The sequence below is a fragment of the Gloeophyllum trabeum genome, assembly GCF_000344685.1.
Source record: "Gloeophyllum trabeum ATCC 11539 unplaced genomic scaffold GLOTRscaffold_00004, whole genome shotgun sequence".
NCBI classification, from domain to species: domain Eukaryota; kingdom Fungi; phylum Basidiomycota; class Agaricomycetes; order Gloeophyllales; family Gloeophyllaceae; genus Gloeophyllum; species Gloeophyllum trabeum.
The window spans coordinates 625,404-645,598 of record NW_006920413.1 but is presented as its reverse complement, the minus strand read 5'-3'; the positions used below and the strand labels follow the sequence as shown (position 1 = coordinate 645,598).

The following is a 20,195-nucleotide window of genomic DNA, read 5'->3' as shown; positions in this document are numbered from 1 at the left end:
GGCTGCATGGGGGAAGGATCTCAGAAACTTCCTACCTCGTGCTAGGCGTGTCGCTAGAGGGCTCGAGACCGCGTCGAGTGTTGTATTGTCATTGCCCCCCCTTCTCACACTTGACGCAGCGGCGGCTTCACCGGCCATGTAGATTCACAATCAGTTGTGATAACTTTCGTGCATACTCTCTGTATTTTATCACGCAATAATTCGCCTGGTTTTACTTGATGTGTCCGCTCAGTTATATTTCATCAGTGTGAGCGGCATGCAAGGTAGGAGCGGCAAAGGGGCGCCGCCTGTTGCCGCTGAGTGGCGCCGCCTGTTGCCGCTGAGTGGCGCCACCTGTTGCCGCCGGCGGCCCACTCAATATCGATTGAAAGCCATATATGACATATTGTTCACAGGCTGAAGTGGATTCTGATGCGTGAATCTGGTAAATTATATCACAAGTACCCATATGCTGAGCCATATTTGGAATACTGTGTTGCGTACACTCTCGTTATATACTTAAGTTATAACTCTCGGGTGGTAACCGTCCCCATATATGTTATATGTCATCACATATAACATGGAGAGAAAGGTTGCCTACGGGCAGATATATTCCCCTTAACGGCAGCTAATGTCATATTTGATATTCCTTACTGTCTATTGCTGGACTAAACAATCTCAAAATGAGTATTACATATTGCTTTGGCTGTATATTACTTCTTACGGTTTGACATTCACGACCGGGTTCAGGTCAGCATCATATATTGAGTTGTCCGATGTGTTATAAGGGAGGCATTTAATCGGTCGCCTTTGGGAGACTAGTAACTGGCGGCTATCTAAGCCGACGTCTCACCTTTTATGGTCGTTTTGTGGTTGTTTGGCTTTGGAGCACCTTGTACAGCAGGAATTTTAAGTGCATCTATCGTTCTGCAATCAGCTGTCAGACCGCCACCGAGCTCGGACTAGTACTAGTACTTGCTACGGGGGCCGCAATGGCACAACTTCTAGTTAACGACGAATCCGAGTTGATGATGAGCGACGAGATAGTACACCTGAAGGCTTTTACATAAGAGAAAAGCATTGTTTCCAGGGCCGAAGTCTATATATTGCACGTGCCACTAATATCGTGTCAACAGTTTCATGATACAGGTTTGCGCGGGTCAGGTATTGTGGTCCTCGGCCGATTGGGTCATATGAGCAAAGACATGCTAATGCAGACTAAGTATATCTTCCCCCAGTTCTCAAAATCTTCTCTGGAATAAGCCTCTGCTTCGTCGAGGATCTGTGTATCTGGATCATTTGTGACATCTCGACACTGAAAGCGGCAAGACAGACTTCATAGACAGTTTGGCGGTTTGTACTTGGAAAGGTGGGACCAACGCAAAATCACTCTCCTGCCTTAGACTCCAATCTGGGTCCTGGGGACACTTGAGTTCTCGATCCTGTGGGCGTAATTCACCAGTAATGTCTGACTAACACACATTGCGATACTGAAGCAAATAGAAGTGTTACGTGCTCGTGTTCTGCCCTGTTCACGAGCGGCGATGACCACAGTTTATTGCATCGACGGTATTGGATATAGACTGACCCAGTGCTTACCGTTATGTTCATAGATTTCGGGATCATATTGCCTGACTTGTCACCTGTCCCTGTAGTTGTTTCCCGCAAAATTATGTTTGTCGGAGTACCATCCGTTTATCATATGATAGTGGACTGGCTCGTGTGCTGAGCCGTGATAGGCTACGAGCATAGTCGGGACACTTCGTAGCACCCGGGACGCAACCGGAATAACTCGGACCTGTTCCAAACGGTCCTCATGCTATATGTGCGATGTGTGATGGTCTGGTAACTGAACACCATGGCCGCGCCCTGCCATGTCAACGAATCTGCCGTGACTCAGGTCATCCATGCCACGGGTATGCAAGTTATCGGAGTAGGCGTTGGGCGGCCTCCGAGACGCTCGTCAGTGCATGGAGGCAGTCCCAAGCTGTTGGGCCTTACGTTTTCCTAATAGTGAACAAGCTCGGGTACAAGACCTTCCATATGTCGGAGCTCCCAAAGGACATTGACAGACTGGAGCATGGACGGATATATATAAGAGTAGAGTAATTCGCGAGTAAATACAAGAGATGCGTCCTCACCTATGGCCAGAGGTCGACGATGGAACGGTCACGCGAGCGGACTGGGATGCCTCATACCAGGACTTTACAGCCTCAACAGACCTCCCGAGTGCGATGTTCCCTCGCGAGTATCCCCCATGCACTTGATTCAGCTGAAGAACTGACACACTTTCGTCGACGTTTCGCCGCATAGGCGAATTGTTCGGGGCCCATCCGTCTGCGAAATTCATACGCACAGTCAGGCCTACGGAAAATTGGTACCAGAGCACACTCTACATAATCTACGGCACAGGGACCTTCCCGATGTACCACTTGTCCAAATTGCTGCACCCGCGCTCACAGCAGATCAAAGCTATTTCGAGGCGAATATGGGATAACTTCTTCCGCGGCCGCTTCGTTAGCGACGGCAGACAGATATATGAAGAACACAACCAGCTCTGCCGGGATATAATCCCCAAAGAGCAACTGCTTGAATTCAGCGTCGAGCAAGGATGGGACCCTCTCTGTCTATTACTGGGACGGCCTATCCCTGTGAGCAGGGGTATAATTTCGTGATCCCGAAGTTCACATCCACCTTCACCTCTGTAGGACGCTCCGTTCCCCTTCTCGAATAAAGGAAAGGAAATGGCAGGCGACGCTCTGGAAGCGATTTATTACATACTACGTGGTTCCTGTAGTCGGGGTGGTGGCATTAGGCACCACGATAGCACTAGACCGCAGACGTCGCGACGCTGTCCTCAGTACTAGTGTTGTAAAGGGAGGGGGCTTGCTGAAAGAAAACTCACCAACAAGATTCTCTGTTTCTCGTCCGTCCCACGTTCGAGGCAAATCTATTACAGCGCGACAAGAGTGTCATTCAGCAGGGAAGTAGAGCACGAAGAGTCGTGGACCGCGCGAGTTGCAAGTGAAATCGGTCAGATGTTCCGACAAAACCAACCCACATTCTGAACGGCCGGTGGACTGCCAAAGGAATATATCAGGTAATAACAGTTATTACAAGACATGGAGGCCGTACTCCCAAAAGGCTTGATGTAATGGGTATCGGGCGGCTTCAAACAGTCTGTGATGAAAACCTGAATGACCCAAGGAATCATCATTCCGTCTGCTAGCCCACGCCGAAGCGTCCACAACAAAGCCAGCGCAATGAAGGCAAGACCCTCCTACGCTTTTTTCTTTTTCTTGGCATGTTTCGATTCCGAAGTACCGGCATTCTCCTCCTTTCTTTTCCTCTTCTCTGTCCTCTCGTTCTCCTTCTCCATCTTGGAAGCTTGGGCTTCCTCGGCCTGCCTCTGAGCAGCTGCATCTCCCATTTTACCTAGCTTGGCGAACGGATCGTCATCCTCGTCACTGTCTTCCCCGTCGTCCGTGCCTGCTTCGTCTTCGAGGTCGACATCTTCGGCTGCGACATCGGCATCCTCCGTTGCTGCTTGCGCTGACGACGCGTTCGCAGGTATATGTTCCGGAGAGAAAGGATCTGGTTGAATTGACCCAATCAGGGACAGCATGTTGTTTGCGACAGTAAGCCTGTACCAGCAGCATGAGTGCGTGCTGCAATACATAAGAGACGGACTGCACCACACACCCGATGACTGTGAATTCGAGCTGTCGATCAGGACCGCCCAGCCGGTCACCAGTAACCTTATGAACCCATCTCCCTCCTCCTTCTATCTCATGGGTATCTTCACCCTTGGCATTGTCACCCTCATTCATTGCATCGTCCCCATCTTCGCGGACGGCGTGGGGACCGAACTCGGGATCGTTCTCCGCAGGCCCGTACTCGAACTCCCAGTGATCCGTCGGTATGTGATGACGAGGTATTGAAACGTTGAACGTGCGATGCACGAGTAAAGATACGTGATCGGGCGAACAGAGGTTGACTCTGCCCACTACACAGAATAAGGCGTCATGCAAGAGAACATCAAGACAAGACTCACGGAGTTTCATTCCGACACTTGGGCTCCAGACGGTTGCATCGAAGTCTATTGGACACACAGCGTACGGACAGTCTGCTTTGATGGAAGCTTTTCGGTCGAGGAATTGTAGATTTGAGTGTACGAGGACAACTCCCTGCAGCGCCGGCACATATCTAGCAGACGGCTTCGAGTTCCACCATACGTACAATTCAGGACATGCCATGCGGGTCGCACATACCTCATAACCATGGAATCCAACATTTCCTCCACGCCCGCCCGAGGATCACTGGCGAATACAGGCGGTATAGACACCACCATTGACGCCCGGACGACTCTGAACTGGCCATCGCTGTCCCTGGTCCTGCCCTTGTCGTTCTTCTTCTGTTTTTTGTCCTTGCCCTCTTTACGGGACTTTTTTGCTCGCGGTTCCTCAGCGTCAAGCCCGGCTGCCAACGACTTCTTCCGCTTTTTGGCTTGAGTATCGGCTAGTAAAGACATTTCAGAACAGTTCCCGAGCAGCTCTACACGCTTCCGGCAGCGGCGGGGACACAAACGACAGATGTCAGGAGGCGTAGAACGTCGCGTACAGTGACGCCGTATCAGGTATGTCAAGTCCAATGTTATTATTGCGGAAAAGCGCAAAAATTGGTCCTATTCTCACGGTCAGTAAAGGTAAGTCTTCCGGCGGCACTCAGGTTATGTTCAGCGACTTCAGCTTCAGCTTACGCCCTACTCCGACTACCCCACAGGTCCATGGTACGTGCTTGACTGCTGGTGATTGTACAGTGAGGCTAATGACGCTAACTCTGCCCATAGTCTGCCCCGAAAATCTTGATCAACATCGTCTTGACTGGATCACGAATATTCGGCAAGGCATTGTATGAAGCCGGAAAGCAGGCTGTCAAAAGTACGTTCACCAGTGGGAGACATTGGTACCTTGTCCTAACTGTGGTTATTTGTTCTTACGCAGATGCTAAGACGCGACCACCAGGGGCTATAGGCGCGGATGTCGCGGGTGTGGGTAACGCGACCTCAGGATCTATCACGGACAAATTGACACGAGAGCACCGAATGACTTTGGACGAAGCGCATCTGATTCTGAATGTCAAACGCGGCGAGACGATGGAAGCTGTTAAAAGCGTACGTTCGAGCTCACGATCGACCCCGTAGATACCGAACTGACTTGACCCAAAGCATTACGAGCACCTGTTCAAAGCTAACTCGCCTCCGCCACCACCTGAATCACCTCGTACAGGCGGGAAAGCCCCACCAATTTACCACTCTCATTACCTGCAATCAAAAGTTGTTCGCGCACTAGAACGAATACAAGCAGAAGCGGATGCCGCTACAAAGGTTGGCGAGCTAGAGGTTGGGCAGGGCGGCCCGAAACAGCAACAGCCTCCACCCCCATCAGAGAAGTCATGACGGAGCGCATGATGATATGGAGGGAGGAGACCTTGCGGTTATGTGCATAGAGCAAGGATGGACTTTATTGTATCGATATTATAATTCTGCTTATTTACCCCACTTACGCACAGTTTCCCCTACTCAATCGAGCCCATCTGGATTGCTCATCCTCGGGTTCTGACGGCGCCTTGGTCTCAATATCCAGGTCTTTCCAGGTATCCCTGAGGACAGCTTTCATTACTGCGAGGGGACAGAAGCAGGCAAAGTCTGAGATCCAGTGCAAAAGCTGCCGGCGCATTTATTACAGATTTCTTGTGTTGCGCTTGGTGATTGCGAAGTTGTGTCAGACCCGAAGAAACGTCTAAGCGGCCGTGATGATGTTCGAGTGAGTCGGTTCCTGTATATCTTGCGTGGCGTTCTATAACAATTGCTATATATCAGGTCATCCATCGTCTGGCTGGTATATTGCATTTCCACGCTGCACGACGTCATACAGGGTTGCGGCTGCACTGAACGTCAGTGTATAACCACCCAACACCCCGTCTGATCAACGAAACCTCAAGCTCCCTACTAATCATGGCCCCCCTCCCCCTGAATCCCTATTTCCTTTCGTCATATCGATAGTATTCCAAGAGCAGTATATATCCCGGTCGGTAAATTCATTCCCTGCGTATAGCGACCATATCCATACTGACTGTCGTTTGTCCAATAGGTCCTACCGCCAGGCCGCACTGCCTTCCAGTGTCTGATATCGTTCTAACGGATCACTTATCGAAGTTCTAGGTACTTGTCGAGGAACCCTAATGAAGTGAGAACCATCTTCCGCCGCGTAATGACGCTCCAGCCCACGGCCAGGAACGAACGTCCATAGCCGGCTTCTGCCACGACCGTTGGGCTTCAAACTCCATTGATATGCTGAACGCAGGGAAGTCAAGGTCATCTTCAATTGGCCCCTTCAGCCCGACTACGTTCAATTAAAGTGCCGGTGTGCGCGGACGCTCTGTTCACGTCTCTTGCTGGCAACGTTTCCTATAGCAGCAAAACCTGTTGATCTCTCACAACTACTCATCGTTGTGCGCATACACAGGGGGTACGCGGACGTCGGTTTAGATTGGAATTCCATGTGGGCTTTTGGCGATTTCCCACCACGGTCTGTATGCAGACGTTAGTCACCCACCTCGAGGTTACTGGGCATATTGCAGCAGTTCGATAGGGACGAGACTATCTACGCATGGAACGCTTTCTGAGGGCTACAAAGAGCCATTTTGCATTCTAGGAAACGAGGTTTCCATACGTCGTTAGCACCGGGAAAGCGTGAGAGGGGAAGACATAAATTGCCAGCCACGCGGTGGCGGCGCCGAAGGGGGACAAACAGAGAGACAAACACGGACGCGGCGGACACCTTACAGGGTTGTTTGCGCGGCTGTCGTCGTCGTCGTCCCTGCTCTCTTCAACCTTCGAGATACCCTTTGTTCTGCTAGAAAGGCCCTGTCGTGCCCATGGCACCCTCCCCACCGTCCACCGACACGCCCGGCACGAACGCAAGTACTAATGGAAAACCGTCGTCAGCGGTGCATAACCTTTTCCAGCGCAAGTCGACGAAGAAGGGGAAGGAGACAGCGGCGAAGGCTGAGGCCGGCCAGCAGACTCCGGACGTGCCTGCGGGTGAGCAGGGTTTGACAACCACTGAGCAAGCTACCACGTCCAGCGCAGCCGGGGCTGCTGCACCCGCCCCTTCAGCTGGTGGTGATGTCCAGGAGGGGGCCAGCGCGACGGGGGACAGGGATAATCCTTCTGGGAGCGCCGGTGAGGGCGCAGAAGGGCAGGACCCTAATTTACTTTCGTCACGAATACCGCAGGACCAGTCTTCCTCTTCTTCCCCTGCTTTAGAGACGGCGGAGCCGCCCACTTCTTCAACTTTGCCAGTGCCGGAGGCGAGCGCGCAGACCCAGGCAGAGGAGCTCGACAAGGATAAAGGTTCCGCCAATACTGTCTCGACTCCTTCGCAAGCTCACGCTCCTTCTCGCCGTCAAGCGACTACGTCGGAAGGCGCCCAGTCTTCCACCCTCGTTGAGAAGACCAGTGCAGCACCCAAGTCTTCGAACAACTCAAAGGCTGCGAGCACGAAGTCCAAGCGGTCGTTCCTGTCCAAGCTCGTCCGCGTGCTTCTACCATGTGTACCCACCTCGAAGGTGCATGAAATCGATACAGGCGACGCCCAGCCTGCAGCATCTACACAAGGTGCAGCGGCGCAGGAGAAGGAGCCCGCACCTGGCGAGGCGGGCCAGGAAAATGAAAAGGTGCCAAAGACCGAAGCGCCCGAGCCTGCGCCAGCGACTACTTCAGAAGCCCCTTCTGGTCAGCCAGCGCCACCAGAGCCCTTGATCATAACACCTCCAACACCTCCCGAAGACCCTGCTGTCATAGTGCCTCCAACGCCTACGAAGCTGTTACCTGAGGCGGAGACTGAAGGCGTGACATCGGGGGCGGTACAGCCACCAGGCTCGACTGGGGAGGAAAGTCCTGCCAGGACTCACCAGCATGATGAGGGTGACGAGTCTGACAGGACGAGCTTCACGGAGGAGGAGGAGGGCGAAGACCCTAATGCTATAGAGGAGGTCGAGGACGAGGAGGACAGGCTTATCCTCCAAGGAGGAGCCGGGATTCCGACGGGTCCTGTGAGTGATGAGCGTATGTGTTCTTCTATGGGCTTGAATGACCATATCGTTTTAGGATGGTCTGCCGAGACCTTTGCTGCCCCCTATCGCGCCACAGCATGTTGGTCGGAAATGTCTGGTACTCGATCTTGACGAAACACTAGTGCATAGTAGCTTCAAGGTTGGTTTTGCCGTCTACGATCATATGATCTGAAGCACATTCTAATCATCCCTGGTCTGCACAGTCAATACAGCAAGCAGACTATGTCGTGCCCGTTGAGATCGAGTACCACTGGCATAATGTATATGTCATCAAACGACCTGGCGTTGATAACTTCCTCAAGAAGATGGGTGAAATCTACGAAGTTGTTGTCTTCACTGCGAGTTTGAGCAAGGTATGCTAGTACCTAACTTACGTACAATGCCCTGGAATGACTGGTTCTGCTCCAGTATGCGGATCCTGTCCTGGACAAGCTCGACATACATCGTGTGGTTACTCATCGACTGTTCAGAGAGAGCTGCTACAACCACAGGGGTAACTACGTCAAGGTACGTGGCACTTAATGGCATGGTAGTGACAAATGTCGACCTCTACTCGTATTTGTAGGATCTCTCGCAACTCGGTCGACCAATAGCCGATACCATCATCCTCGACAACTCCCCTGCGTCGTACATTTTCCATCCCAATAATGCCGTTCCTGTTTCGTCCTGGTTTAACGACCCTCATGACACCGAACTCACGGATCTCTGTCCCTTCCTCGCTGACCTCGGAACTGTGGACGACGTTCGGGGTGTCTTGGATGGGGGCTTATAGACTTGATGAAGATCCCGGTTTTCACCCATCCCTGTCTGTTCTCCGCTGTCGTCAACACACTTGCGATGCCCGCCGGAAGCAGGCGAGCAAAAATTGCTGGTCCGTCTCTCCTTGCTGCGCGCTGCAAGTTTCCGTAGTCACGTTTCTTTTCCCCTCTCGTTTCAACCTGGTTTGTTGGTCTCTCACGCAGTCATCCCCACATTATACCCCCGCATCAAGTCAGTATAGCAGCAGATAGCTATTCGTGTTTCCCAGTCCTGCAAACTTTTCTCCTACAATCGTCGTCGCGTTTGGACAACACACGTCCTCGTCCCCACCTTCATTTGTCTGTATCCTATTCCTGTTCTACTCCGTTCAATCAAGTGATCGATGCAATCCATAGCTATACAAGCCTTCTATTACCCTTCTCGTTTTATTCTGTTTGATGTGCGTCGTCCTGTCCCGCTCTGCTTTGCTGCCAATGGGACCGCTTATGTTCGGCTCTCTTCCTTCATGCAGGGATTTCCATTCAAATGCCAAGGCTATGTTTCGGCTTGTCCCCTGTCGCCCCTACCATCTCATATATGTCCACGATTCGGTACGACCAACAATGATGAACGCCAGTTTCCAAAATCCACGGCCGTCTTTAATATCTTTCTATACGTCATGACTTCCGGACTCTATGAACGCTTGTAGTATATAGGCCAGTCTTATCCATTTCACGATTTCAAAACGATATCCTTTGCAAGGACGTCCATATCTGTGTACCGGTTCTCATGAGCCCTCACGCTGACCTCGCCATGATAGCGAAAATGCGGAACCGGGTGACCTGTAAGTTGCCGCGACGAATGCGCAGTCCTCCATTGCATGGCGTAAAATGGGGTATGCGGCATGACATAGTAGACCATATGACGGAAGCATTCATTCGCGCCTACTGTGCAGCGGAATGTGTTATTGGAATTCGTTGTCATTCTCGTCGTAAATATATATAGTACTGGATGTATGAATCACCCCTCTTCTTATTTAACAACACAGCAATGCCCTTCAGAACAGCACTTGACTACCCCCTTGTAACACTTACAGACCCGACCCTACAACGCGCTAGGCTCATTCTTGTCCTCCATCCCCGACTTCTCCCCTGAGGGCTCCTCGTCGTCCCATGGGCTAAACTTTGGCTTCCGCCCAAGGGGCAAGGCAGGGAACCAAGACCGTCGGGGCATGCCGGCGGGAATCCCGTCCATCAACGGCGCTTTCGGGAACTGGGAGGCAACACCGTGAACATGCGGGGGAGAGGGTGGGAGCGTGCCAACGTCAGCCAGGCTAGGTAGGCGCTCCAAACTCGTGTTCGTCGAACCCCCCAGAGCCCGTTGCAACGCCTCCCTCTCCTCCGGGGAAGGGGCGAACGCACGGATTGACATGGACGAGAACAGCGAGTTCCCGGTGAGGGGCGTGGCAGGCATGCCACTGGACACAAGGCCGGACGGACTGAGAGGATCAAAGTTGAAGGAGGCAGGCGGGGTGGGAAGGGCGCCCGCCGGAGAGGGCCTCGATCCTATGGGGCCGAATGACTTCTTCCTCCCGAAATTGAATGCCTTCGCATCAGGGTTCAAACCCTTCTTCGGTTGATCCTTGGATGTCACCGAGAACCAGCGGCGAGGCGCAGACGGCCGGTCAGTCTGCTGCTGTGCCTCGCTCTCAGGCTGCCAATCAGACGAGGGATCAGTCCGGGATCGACTTGGGAAAGGTATGTCGAGATGCTCTGAGCCCGGCTGGATAGGCAGGTAACGCTCTCTGGGGGGCGGGCGAACCTCGAACGGATCGTGTTCGTCAGAGTAAGCACCGCCGGTGAGTGAAGTAGGCGACGTCGTGAGGCCGCCATACGAAGCGCGCTGCATTGGTGCCCACTCCCGATCCAAATAAGCGTCAGTGTTGTCAGAAACAGGTATGTTGTCAGCGGAGGTTTCGATGGACTGCACCAAGCTATTGGGGATTAGAGTTGCAGACCCGGGCGAGATGGAAAGTGCCGGCGACGGTAAGTCAGCGTCGAACGGCGCAAAACTCGTCTGGTGGTGGGGCTGAGTCAAGGAAGCGATATCATCGTCAAAGATGGAGTATCCCTTCGCGCGCAGCGCAAGCTGGTTCGAGTTGTCGGACGACGAAGTGAGATTGGAGATCCCGGCAAGACTCAACCTTGCAGGCTTAGAGCTATCCGAATCGGCAGAGCCCTGGCTGTGCTCCGAGCTCCCCTGGTCGTGTCGGACTTCCGGCGACGGATGCGCGACGCTGGGTGGTTGAGGTACATCGTATTCCCCTGCACCTGGGACCGGGGCTTCCTGGGGACCGCAATAGATGGGTGGCCATGGCGCGGGCTCGGGCTCCATGTTGACGACATGAAGCGGAATGAACGTCCGGTCCTGCTTCCTGATCTCCGCCTGGTCCTTCGCGCGCTGCAGCCGCTCCTTCTCCTGCGCAATCATCTCTTCCAGCTCCTTCGTCCGCGCGTTGAGTGCGGCAATCACATCCTCCGCCACCTTGATCTCCTTCTTCTTCCCCTCCAGCGTCTCCCCGGCCTCTTTCTCCATCTCCACCACGCTCTGCCTACTCTTCACGATAGCCTCCTCATCCGCCACCATGCGCGCCTGCAAGCCCGCTATCTCCTTGTCCAAGTACGACACACGCTGGATAGCACTCTGCCGCGACGCTTGAGCAGCGCGCAGCCGTTTCTCAGCCTCACGCTTGCTGCTGTCAGCCGTGCGCTTCAGGTCCTCGAGATGCTTCGTGCGGGACTTGAGCTCGGTCTTCGACACATCCTCCTGCCTCTTCCTCTCCCTATGCTCGTCGAGGTCAGCCTGGAGCGCAGCGTGCGACTGCGACGCGCTGTTCTGCAGGTCCGCGAGCTGGCCCTTCGCCTCGTCGACGGCGGCCTTGGATGACTCGATCTGCCTGAGGATGTCAGCGATCGCGGGGGACTGGTCGAATATTGCTAGGCTGGATGGATTGCTGGAGAGAATCCGGACGGGACCTTGTTCTGAGGGAACTGCGGGTTGATAGGACTGGATGCATTGTTGGACGGGCGTGCGATCACCGTTGGTCTGTCGATAGTCCGGGTTATGCAGCGGCAAAGAAGCAGACTTGGGCAGAGGCGGCGGAGTCGAGCTGCGCGCGGGGAGCTGAGCGGATCGTTCGCGTTGTCTGAGCCGAGGGGGTGACCGAGGGGGCGGTGGACTCGTAGCATACGGTAGACCTTGAAGGTAACATGTATGTGTATCGTAGTAAAGCGATCGTAAATATGAAACCCTTACCAGCATACTGATCCGACGGATCTGAAGCTTTGATGTCGAATAAACCCGAGCGACACCCTTCTTCGTCCTTGGTGGCGACGAGCGTGTCATGCCACCAGGATTCGATAGTGCCTCCGCGCCACCACCTACCGAATGCCCCGATGAACCAAGTGTCCCAGACTGCGGATCCGCTGAAGTCTTCGGAGCGACTGCTTCGCTCGTTCACCGCATTGGCAGGCTTGGTACCGAGGGGAACTACAGCTGCGACAGTTAGGATACCGAAGTTGTGGAAAACGTGCTTGGGAGTGCGGAGGGAGACTTTGGCACCGGTGGAGAAGACTACGGGAGACGTTTCGACCCCTTGCTGGCGGCGAGTGGCAGATTTGCGGCGCGACAAAGTGTAGTGAACGCCGACATTGTCTTGCGCATCGAATCGATCATCATCGCTGCTGTCGTTGAGACGACTGAGGTGCTGGCGGAATGATTGTTCAGTGAGGTAAGTCCTGAAGGAACTTTCGGACGGGTTGGTCAAGTACGCTGGCGATCAAACGAGACATGTTAGCATGCAGCCATTGTGTCAGAGTGACGGATGGAACTTCGAAAATGGAGTACCGTGGGCACATATATGAAGCGTATAAAGTGGAAATGAAAGAGATTGAAGCCGAGATAACTCACCAAGCAAGAGTAAGACGATCAATGACACGGTGGCGAAAAACATAGACCTGATTTCGACCTGACCTGGGATAACATAGGACGACCAGTCGGCGAGCGGTTTGTGGTGCGAAAAGAGGACGCCCAGGCCGCCGAACGAGATGCCCATGAGAAACAAACCGACAGAGTCGAAGGAGGCCGATTTGCGGGATGCAGGCTGGCCTCGAGGCGGTAAATCGTGGCCGGCGTTTGCAGCCTGCGTCGACAGATTTGCGAGGGGACGACACTCGAGCGTCCCCAGGCAGAAAAGCAGCAGAAATACAGGAAACAGTGAGGACAGCGAGCGGCGGGTGCAGGAAACAGAAAACAGAAAGGCGCTAATTAGTGCAGACGTCGAGGCTAAGTAAACCCTCGCCGACGCCCCGTTCCGCACGCCCGGGCGTTCTCATCATTCTCGGTCACGCGCCGCCGAACCCTGCCGGGCGGTGCAGCTTCCTCCGGCGACTGACTCGGCCTGCCTAAACCTTTCCGGTATGTTTTTTTTATTTCTCTGGCAGCGTACGCCCTCGTTATCGTCGACAAAATCTTCTCATCGATGTATTTTCTGCAGCAATTTTCGCGGTACTCGACGCCGGAGGCGGATTGAGCCTCTGATCCCGGTTGGTCCCTTCACCGCCCGCATACCTTCGCTTGGCGGTATTGGCCTAATTATAGCTGTACAGGTAAATAATCAGATGTAAATCCGAACCCACTCGGGTGATGAGGCAGGTAAACCCGCGGCTGCTCCAGCCAAATGACATACGCGGCCACACGCAGGAATAGTCAGAATACATGCGGGGTGCGTACATGCCCGGGTTCGTTGGTTCTAGTCATCCTGACTCCATGTTCGTGTACAGCTCTAATCCAGCCCACACTTCGAAAGAAGTCTGGTCGGAGCATTGACCATCGCTTATCGGCGCACGATAGGACTCACTCGGTGGTAACGTGAACGTATCCAGTGGCACCAATTCAAACTTGGAGGTGCTTCGCTGAACGTGTTGATCCCCGGCGATGCGCTGATTCCAATCTCGAGTGCAAGATAATCTCCTGCATCCGCATATCGGTCAGATGACAATGCTGGCATCTTGGACGGTACCTACACCGACCAGGGCAGAGGGCTTTGTGTAAGCATTTTCCAATCCCCGAACTCCTCTATCCATCCGTGCTTTCATGAACTATATCATCAGGAAGTGATGCCTCAGTTCATGCAAGCACGGTAGCGATGCAGATATATCCATATCCACGACCTCGCTCTCATCACGTCCCATTACTTGCTGGTCCGAGCCTCGAACTTAGGATTTCGGGCGTCTCGCATGCTGCGACCGCGCGTATCTGATTCCTTCGAGGGGCATGCACATACACAGACATCATGATACGTATATTATGCTCCACGATGCACTCAGGCAGCCACAAAATATATATGTAGGGCAAGTGCCAACCAATCCACAGTGTAACACGGGCGAAGGCGGCTTAATAACCCGCTCATTAAAACTGCACCCAGTTAAGTATTCCCACAAGTACCAAGCATGCCGAATAGGCGCCCACCATGTAACCTGACGAAAATCCTCAGTCTCTCGCTCATCCTCAGATTAGGGGAACAAGGAAACACGCACTACCGATGGTGAACCCATCTTGGACACTCCTCGAGAAATGCGACCACAGAACCGCCACCACCAAACTCGACATAATCGGTACGAGAATAGCAAAGGCGATCCGGACAGGGTCCCACCGCTCCAGGAACATAACGCCGTGCTTGCTATCCATCGTCAGGTACTGCATAAACTCGCTCTTCCCACGCAGAGCCTGCGGGTGCCGGAAATAATACCGGATCCGCAGGCTCTTGTAGATAGCGGATGCGCTCGAGGTTACAGCGGTGAAGTGCATCTGGGGATAGACGTAGTTGACATCCGCCTACTGTCTGTATGAGAACAGCGATCAAGAGCAAAGGGGAGATCGCTGACCCATACTAACACCATGGAACTGCTCGCAGGACCTCCAAGGTGAGTAAATACTGTGCAATATATCCACCTGTACTGACCTAAACGTCTTGAGCGATAAAACCCTCCTCCACGACCGCAGCTTATTATACGCCCGCCGGAGCTCCCGAAGCAGGCGCTCATCATCCCAGCTCGGCTTGACGATGATAGACGTATGTTTGGCACCTCGATACGCCTTGAGCTCGAAAAACGACCAGCGAGGAGTCCATGTCTCCTCTGGCTTGAAGTGTACGGTCCGGCCCCCTATGCCTGCAGCCGCGGGTGCGCTCGTGTAGGGATGCCAGGGAGTGCCCGGCATGAACATCTCTGGGGCCGCGTATGGATAATATTGGGACCACGTGTATGGCTCCGTGACGGACAAGACGCTCGGGATGGGACCGTCTTGCACCTGCGTACTGCGTGGACTGGGCAGTACACCACCCGAGAGCATGGGCGTAGGCGGGTTGAAGATAGAATAACCTTGGATCGGGCTCATAGTCAGAGGGAGCGTGTTGGCGTTGCTCTGAGCGCCGCCGATCGAAGGTCCTGCGCCAGCTGCAGGAGCTGGGTCAGCGGCACCTAGGCTCCTGCGCGCTCGCGCCCTTGCTAAAGACGCATCCTGGTTTGCATTCCCTTCTTGGTGGTGGCCGAGGGACCCCGCGGGTGCACCACTCGCACCCGTAGGTGCGGGCGGGCTCAAGATCCTGTAGTTCTGGTAAGGAGTGGCATGCGAAGTGACCGTATCGCTCGGACTCCAGCCACTGGGGCCCGGGAGCGGCGCGCCTGTTCGCGCTTCGATCTTCTTGAGCTTCACTAGAGCCTCCATGAGCTCGTGTTTCACGCTAGCCAGCGCATTCTGGGTCGCGTCCACCTCGCTTCGCAGGGCGAATTCGCCTGCGTTGTTTCAGCCCGAGACCTCTCCCTTCGATGGGATAAACATACCGAGCTGGTATTCGAATCGCCCGAACATTTCATCGGTGCTCGCACCTTCGTAGTGGTCTCTCACGAACGCATCTCCAGAATCTCCGGCGGGCAACCCGGGAGTCGGTGGCTGCACGTCGACCGAGGGGGGAGGACTATCGGCGTTGCCATACCTTGTAGTTTGACCAGGAGGGAACGGAATGAAACCCGTCAGCGGCAAGGCGCTGCCAGAAGCATGCTGATTATCCGCCATAGGGTTGTACGACGGGGCCAGAGGCCCCCTCTCGAGTGGCGCTTGACGATTTATAAACACCCGCTACACAGCCTATCGATGGCAGTGGAAAGATAAACATCGGCGGAACGCCCAAAGCTGCCAACATGCGGTGAAGAATCACATCATCGTTTGTCGCTGTGGGCGCACCTTGCGATGGACAATGGCTGGCATCACTACAGGTGACTCGAATGTCTCATAGTGCACAATGAACGTCAGGATGAGCTTCGCGGCCGACAAAGCAATATTTACTTACCGAAGGGGTTAACTTTGTGGTGCATGGGCGAGAAGAGCCCCAGAATACGGATTTATGAGTGGTAGTGGAGATCCACCATTTACCGCGTAGCATGACATCTTATGGCTACGGGCCGTCGACTTGTAACCGTCCCTGTATAGCAAGTCGCAGTCCAGTCTAACTTCAGAGACGGGGATGTGATAGTTTGACACAACAGACACCCGTAATCTACCTTATCCCTGTTATAAGTTGTCGAGTGTGTTAGGCAGATCTAGAGCATAGGTCTAAAGTTTACCTTTACTTGAATCAAGGTCGACGGTGTGTTCACGAACCTACAACTTGAAGTTGTTAACCCTAGCTCCACGTGAATTCGGGTTTAGCTCGCGTTGCGCTTTAGGCAACGGTGTTACCTTTCTCGTGAATGTTACGAATTGAGTACCTGCTACTATCTGAGTCTCGAAGGAGGCGCATATACCCAGGGAGTCACCTGCATGAAGCGTGCCGATCCACGTCGAAAGCCTAAGAATCATCAACGAGAGCACGCTGGAAGGTCACTGAGTTTGCAGACATAATTTACTGCAATGACAAGAGTGGAACATCACAAGAAAGAACTTGAATGCGAAGAATGCTGATGCCAGAAGGGAATAATAATACACATTGAGAGCCACCAACGGAGTGGAGGATGGATGGAACACAGTCATGCATGAAGCTTCAAGACGGAGCGGCACAGGTCGTAACCACGACCAGTATACACGCAGGAAGACAGGACAAGGCCCAAATGCAGTCAGTCCTACTCCTTCCTCTCTGCACCCTCTCCAGCCGGAGCATTGACAGGCTGTCCGCCTTCGGACCCTGGCGGTGGAGGGCCCTGTATTCCAGGGTTACCGTTAGGGTTGTTCTGGCTGAGTGACGCCAGCGTAGCGCGCAGGGCCGCATTCTCGATCCGGAGCTGGTCTACTAGAGCGCGACACTCTTCCCAGCGCCTGTTCGCCTCGTCGGCTGAGGCGAGGGCCGCATCTAGTAGCTGCGAGCGCTGCTCTAGTGCCTTCACATGTCTACCGGCAGACGAAGACGTATTCTTAAAAATAGAAAAAAAGCGGTGAAAGGAAGTACCACTCACGCATCCCTCCGCTCCCTGAACGCTCTCTGGGCCTTCCGATTCTGCTCTGCCCTCTTACTCTGGCTCAATGACCTTCCGTTCCCCTCGCCCCCACTCCCCGCCCCGCCGTTCGGACTCTGGCTGCCCGCCGGCTGGCCGTTCTGCTGGGGCGGCGGGGGCCCGGGAATGACCATCTGGATTTGCTGAGGCGGCGGGTACTCCATTGGCATGCCCGGCGGGGGCGCGCCATACTGGTACGGCGGCATGTGCGGGTGGTGCACGAGTGCGTGCGGCGGGGGGAGGAGGTGCGGTGGGGGCGGGTGCGCATGAGGATGCGGCGGCGGCGGGACCATATGCGGCGGGGGGTGCTGCCCCGGCGGCGGTGGCTGATGTGGTTGACCCTGGGGCTGGGGCTGGGGCTGAGGCTGAGGGGGCGGCGGCACGGGCGGGCCCTGGTTGGCTTTCGCGTCCGGCGGGGTCTTTCGTTTCCGCGACGTTCGGGCTGGCGCGGCGGGGGTCACGGCGGGTGGGTCGTCACGCAGCCTCAGTGTGCTTTGCATGCTTTGTTGTGTCGGAGGCGGGCCTGGCTGTGGCGCTGATCCATTCGGATTCGGATTGCTGCTGCCATCCTGAGCTTGCTGAGACTGCTCCGGCGCTGGCTGCTGCTGCTGCCCTTGTGCGTGCTGCGCGGGCAGAGGCTGGTTCGACTGCTGCTGCTGCTGCTGTTGTTGTTGTTGTTGGAAGGGAGGCTGAGCATGGGCCAACATCTCGCAGCGGACGGATTAGTCAGGCTGAGTAAGACTTAAGTAAGAGGGGAACAACGGTAAAAGCCTGAGGGATCGTGGGAGGTACCAATTATATGTGGGAGGAATACGTAAGCGTGCCGTCATGCCGGGAAGGCTGACTCAGCAAGCGAGCAAATCTGATTGGACATATCCCGTGCTGGCGTTGAGTCAGTCGAGGTACGAGGTATGTCTTGCCAGTCTTGATCTTCCCCACGGTCTGCTATTCAAAGCTCATCTTGCCTATGGGCCACTTAGCACAGCGATTCATGATCGCGGAGCAAAGAATCTAATGGTGCCGTGATAGACACGAGTAAGTTGTCTCGCTGCGAGGTCTAAACACCCTCCTGAAAATAGGTAGGTAGATGAACCATAGAAGCTTGCGAATATAATATCTGGATCGGCGAAACGCGTACGGTTTGTCACCCGTAAGTGCAGGGGCCGAACCATTGGGAAGACACAAAAAGCGTCGTAATGCTCGCCATATCGTAGCCTGAAGGACATCTAACACGAGTCGCACAACTGGAATACGTACCCCGCTGAGGCCCGTCAGAAAATGAAAGGGAAGAGCCGATACGGGACACGCGCCGCCCACTCGTCCCACTGCGCGCCAAACTGCTCTCTCAGCGTCCGGTCCTCCACCACCGTCCTCTGCGCAATAAACCCAACCGTCCACACCGCGTTCAACGCCACCGCCGCCGAGAACACCTGCCCCGCCCTCGTGTGCGCGACCCCGCATTCCCAGAACCACGACCCCGGCCCGAAGAACACGAAGTTCACGCCGACGAACGTGAGGAGCCCCGCGGTGTACGACGGATGGCGCACGAACGAGTACGGCCCCTCCGTGACGAGCCGGTGGTCCTTGCGGATCGCGAGCTCGAAGGTGAAGAGCTTCCCGAGCGTGCGGAAGCACGCGCCCCGAAGGTATGTGCCGAAGAGCGCAAGCGCGGTGCCCGCGAACAACGCGGGCGTGAGCGTGAGCGCGCCGGCGGGGGCGGCACCCGAGGGGAGGAGCGTGGAGAGGACGCGCTGCGAGAGCGGGTGCGCGGGGAACTTGTGCGCGAGGATGAGCGCGGTCTCGCACAGGCCTCCGGCCCAGAAGGCAGCCTGGACCGGAAATTCTCAGTAAGTACTGTGAGGTACGAGACGGGTGCGGCGCCGGCACGTACCTTGAGGGACATAGGCCAGAGCATGATTATCTTGGTCAGCTTGATTTCGGGAGTCTTGTATCGTTCGCGTTCTTCATCGGGGGGAGGGGGATTAGGTGGAGTAAGCGAATAATGTATCCCAAATGCGGACAGGAGGACCAGGGGAGCTCGGAGGAGCGACATTGTAAGCAAATTGCGTTTTGTGGGATGCACAATGCATAGTCGGATGCTGAGCTTTTATGTCGGGTGATGACTACAGCGCGTTAGCGTCAACGACCCGTTGTAACCTAGCCGAGGCTGTTTCACCTCGCACGGCCAGAACGTACAAGCGAGAGAAGCAATGCGCCTGTGCCCACATTACCTACAGAGAGACGGGATGTGATCATCTGACGTGCGAGAACGCAGCGGGCAGCGGGTCTTTCCCGGACGTTTATCCACGAGAACCTCAGAACAGATTCTAGTACAAACTTTAGAATGGAGTCTAGGGACGTGATAAGCTGTTTGATAAGAGGTGTATGGTGTAGACTACAGCGGCCACGCTAGGCTCGTAACCACCCTCTACAATAGATTGAAGCAAAAGCAGCATTGTTTATGCTATCAATTGCGATACGACAGGGTGGTCGCGAGCTACGGCCTCTGTGGGACTCGGGAGTAAGGTTAAAATCGCTATATTTGGATCTCCTGATGCTTGCTGGTGGTTATTCGGGTTAGGGGTAGGTCAGTCTTCGGAAGCGAAACAGGCTGCGGGGGCACGATACTGTAGCTCTCTGGCACACAATGAAGATCAAATATCAAATATCACGGCTCAAAGCGCGAGCTCCATCCATCTATTCCGTTACTCAATCAACACTAGTAGTAGAGTATAAAGATAAAGAGACAAGATAGACATACGAATAAACAGAGAACTGTATCCCTAGGCCTGA

The 20,195-nt window shown here is 54.5% G+C and overlaps 8 protein-coding genes across 8 annotated transcripts; 3 read left to right on the top strand and 5 right to left on the bottom strand.

The window, feature by feature from the left end:
* Window positions 1-2,294: 2,294 nt before the first annotated feature.
* On the top strand, window positions 2,295-2,654 carry GLOTRDRAFT_39303 (uncharacterized protein; the record flags this gene model as incomplete). The annotated part of the gene is made up of 1 exon (XM_007865815.1): window positions 2,295-2,654. A coding segment is annotated over one exon (360 nt), but the record flags the coding sequence as incomplete, so codon positions are not given.
* Window positions 2,655-3,048: 394 nt separating this feature from the next.
* GLOTRDRAFT_137433 (uncharacterized protein) lies at window positions 3,049-4,526 on the bottom strand. The gene is made up of 4 exons (XM_007865962.1): window positions 4,251-4,526; window positions 4,034-4,185; window positions 3,682-3,985; window positions 3,049-3,623 (listed from the first exon to the last, which is right to left on the bottom strand). Exons 1-4 carry the CDS (start codon window positions 4,508-4,510, stop codon window positions 3,260-3,262), a joined length of 1,080 nt encoding a protein of 359 aa, XP_007864153.1. The 5' UTR covers window positions 4,511-4,526; the 3' UTR covers window positions 3,049-3,259.
* Window positions 4,527-4,739: 213 nt separating this feature from the next.
* GLOTRDRAFT_110374 (uncharacterized protein) lies at window positions 4,740-5,599 on the top strand. Its single transcript, XM_007865961.1, has 4 exons — window positions 4,740-4,768; window positions 4,829-4,919; window positions 4,983-5,152; window positions 5,207-5,599. The coding sequence occupies exons 1-4, from the start codon at window positions 4,766-4,768 to the stop codon at window positions 5,435-5,437; spliced, it is 495 nt and encodes a 164-aa protein (XP_007864152.1). The 5' UTR covers window positions 4,740-4,765; the 3' UTR covers window positions 5,438-5,599.
* Window positions 5,600-8,164: 2,565 nt separating this feature from the next.
* Window positions 8,165-8,890, top strand: GLOTRDRAFT_39245 (NLI interacting factor; the record flags this gene model as incomplete). The annotated part of the gene is made up of 4 exons (XM_007865808.1): window positions 8,165-8,257; window positions 8,322-8,471; window positions 8,527-8,625; window positions 8,684-8,890. Coding segments are annotated over 4 exons (549 nt in total), but the record flags the coding sequence as incomplete, so codon positions are not given.
* Window positions 8,891-9,781: 891 nt separating this feature from the next.
* On the bottom strand, window positions 9,782-13,177 carry GLOTRDRAFT_137430 (uncharacterized protein). The gene is made up of 3 exons (XM_007865960.1): window positions 12,826-13,177; window positions 12,172-12,687; window positions 9,782-12,113 (listed from the first exon to the last, which is right to left on the bottom strand). Exons 1-3 carry the CDS (start codon window positions 12,968-12,970, stop codon window positions 9,961-9,963), a joined length of 2,814 nt encoding a protein of 937 aa, XP_007864151.1. The 5' UTR covers window positions 12,971-13,177; the 3' UTR covers window positions 9,782-9,960.
* Window positions 13,178-14,542: 1,365 nt separating this feature from the next.
* GLOTRDRAFT_110372 (uncharacterized protein) lies at window positions 14,543-14,906 on the bottom strand (the record flags this gene model as incomplete). Its single annotated transcript, XM_007865959.1, has 3 exons — window positions 14,879-14,906; window positions 14,802-14,820; window positions 14,543-14,751 (listed from the first exon to the last, which is right to left on the bottom strand). Coding segments are annotated over exons 2-3 (222 nt in total), but the record flags the coding sequence as incomplete, so codon positions are not given.
* A 1,865-nt stretch (window positions 14,907-16,771) lies between these two features.
* On the bottom strand, window positions 16,772-18,120 carry GLOTRDRAFT_137428 (uncharacterized protein). Its single transcript, XM_007865958.1, has 2 exons — window positions 17,364-18,120; window positions 16,772-17,298 (listed from the first exon to the last, which is right to left on the bottom strand). The coding sequence occupies exons 1-2, from the start codon at window positions 18,107-18,109 to the stop codon at window positions 17,034-17,036; spliced, it is 1,011 nt and encodes a 336-aa protein (XP_007864149.1). The 5' UTR covers window positions 18,110-18,120; the 3' UTR covers window positions 16,772-17,033.
* Window positions 18,121-18,421: 301 nt separating this feature from the next.
* GLOTRDRAFT_58024 (ICMT-domain-containing protein) lies at window positions 18,422-19,481 on the bottom strand. Its single transcript, XM_007865957.1, has 2 exons — window positions 19,294-19,481; window positions 18,422-19,231 (listed from the first exon to the last, which is right to left on the bottom strand). Exons 1-2 carry the CDS (start codon window positions 19,453-19,455, stop codon window positions 18,674-18,676), a joined length of 720 nt encoding a protein of 239 aa, XP_007864148.1. The 5' UTR covers window positions 19,456-19,481; the 3' UTR covers window positions 18,422-18,673.
* Between the last annotated feature and the right edge of the window lie 714 nt (window positions 19,482-20,195).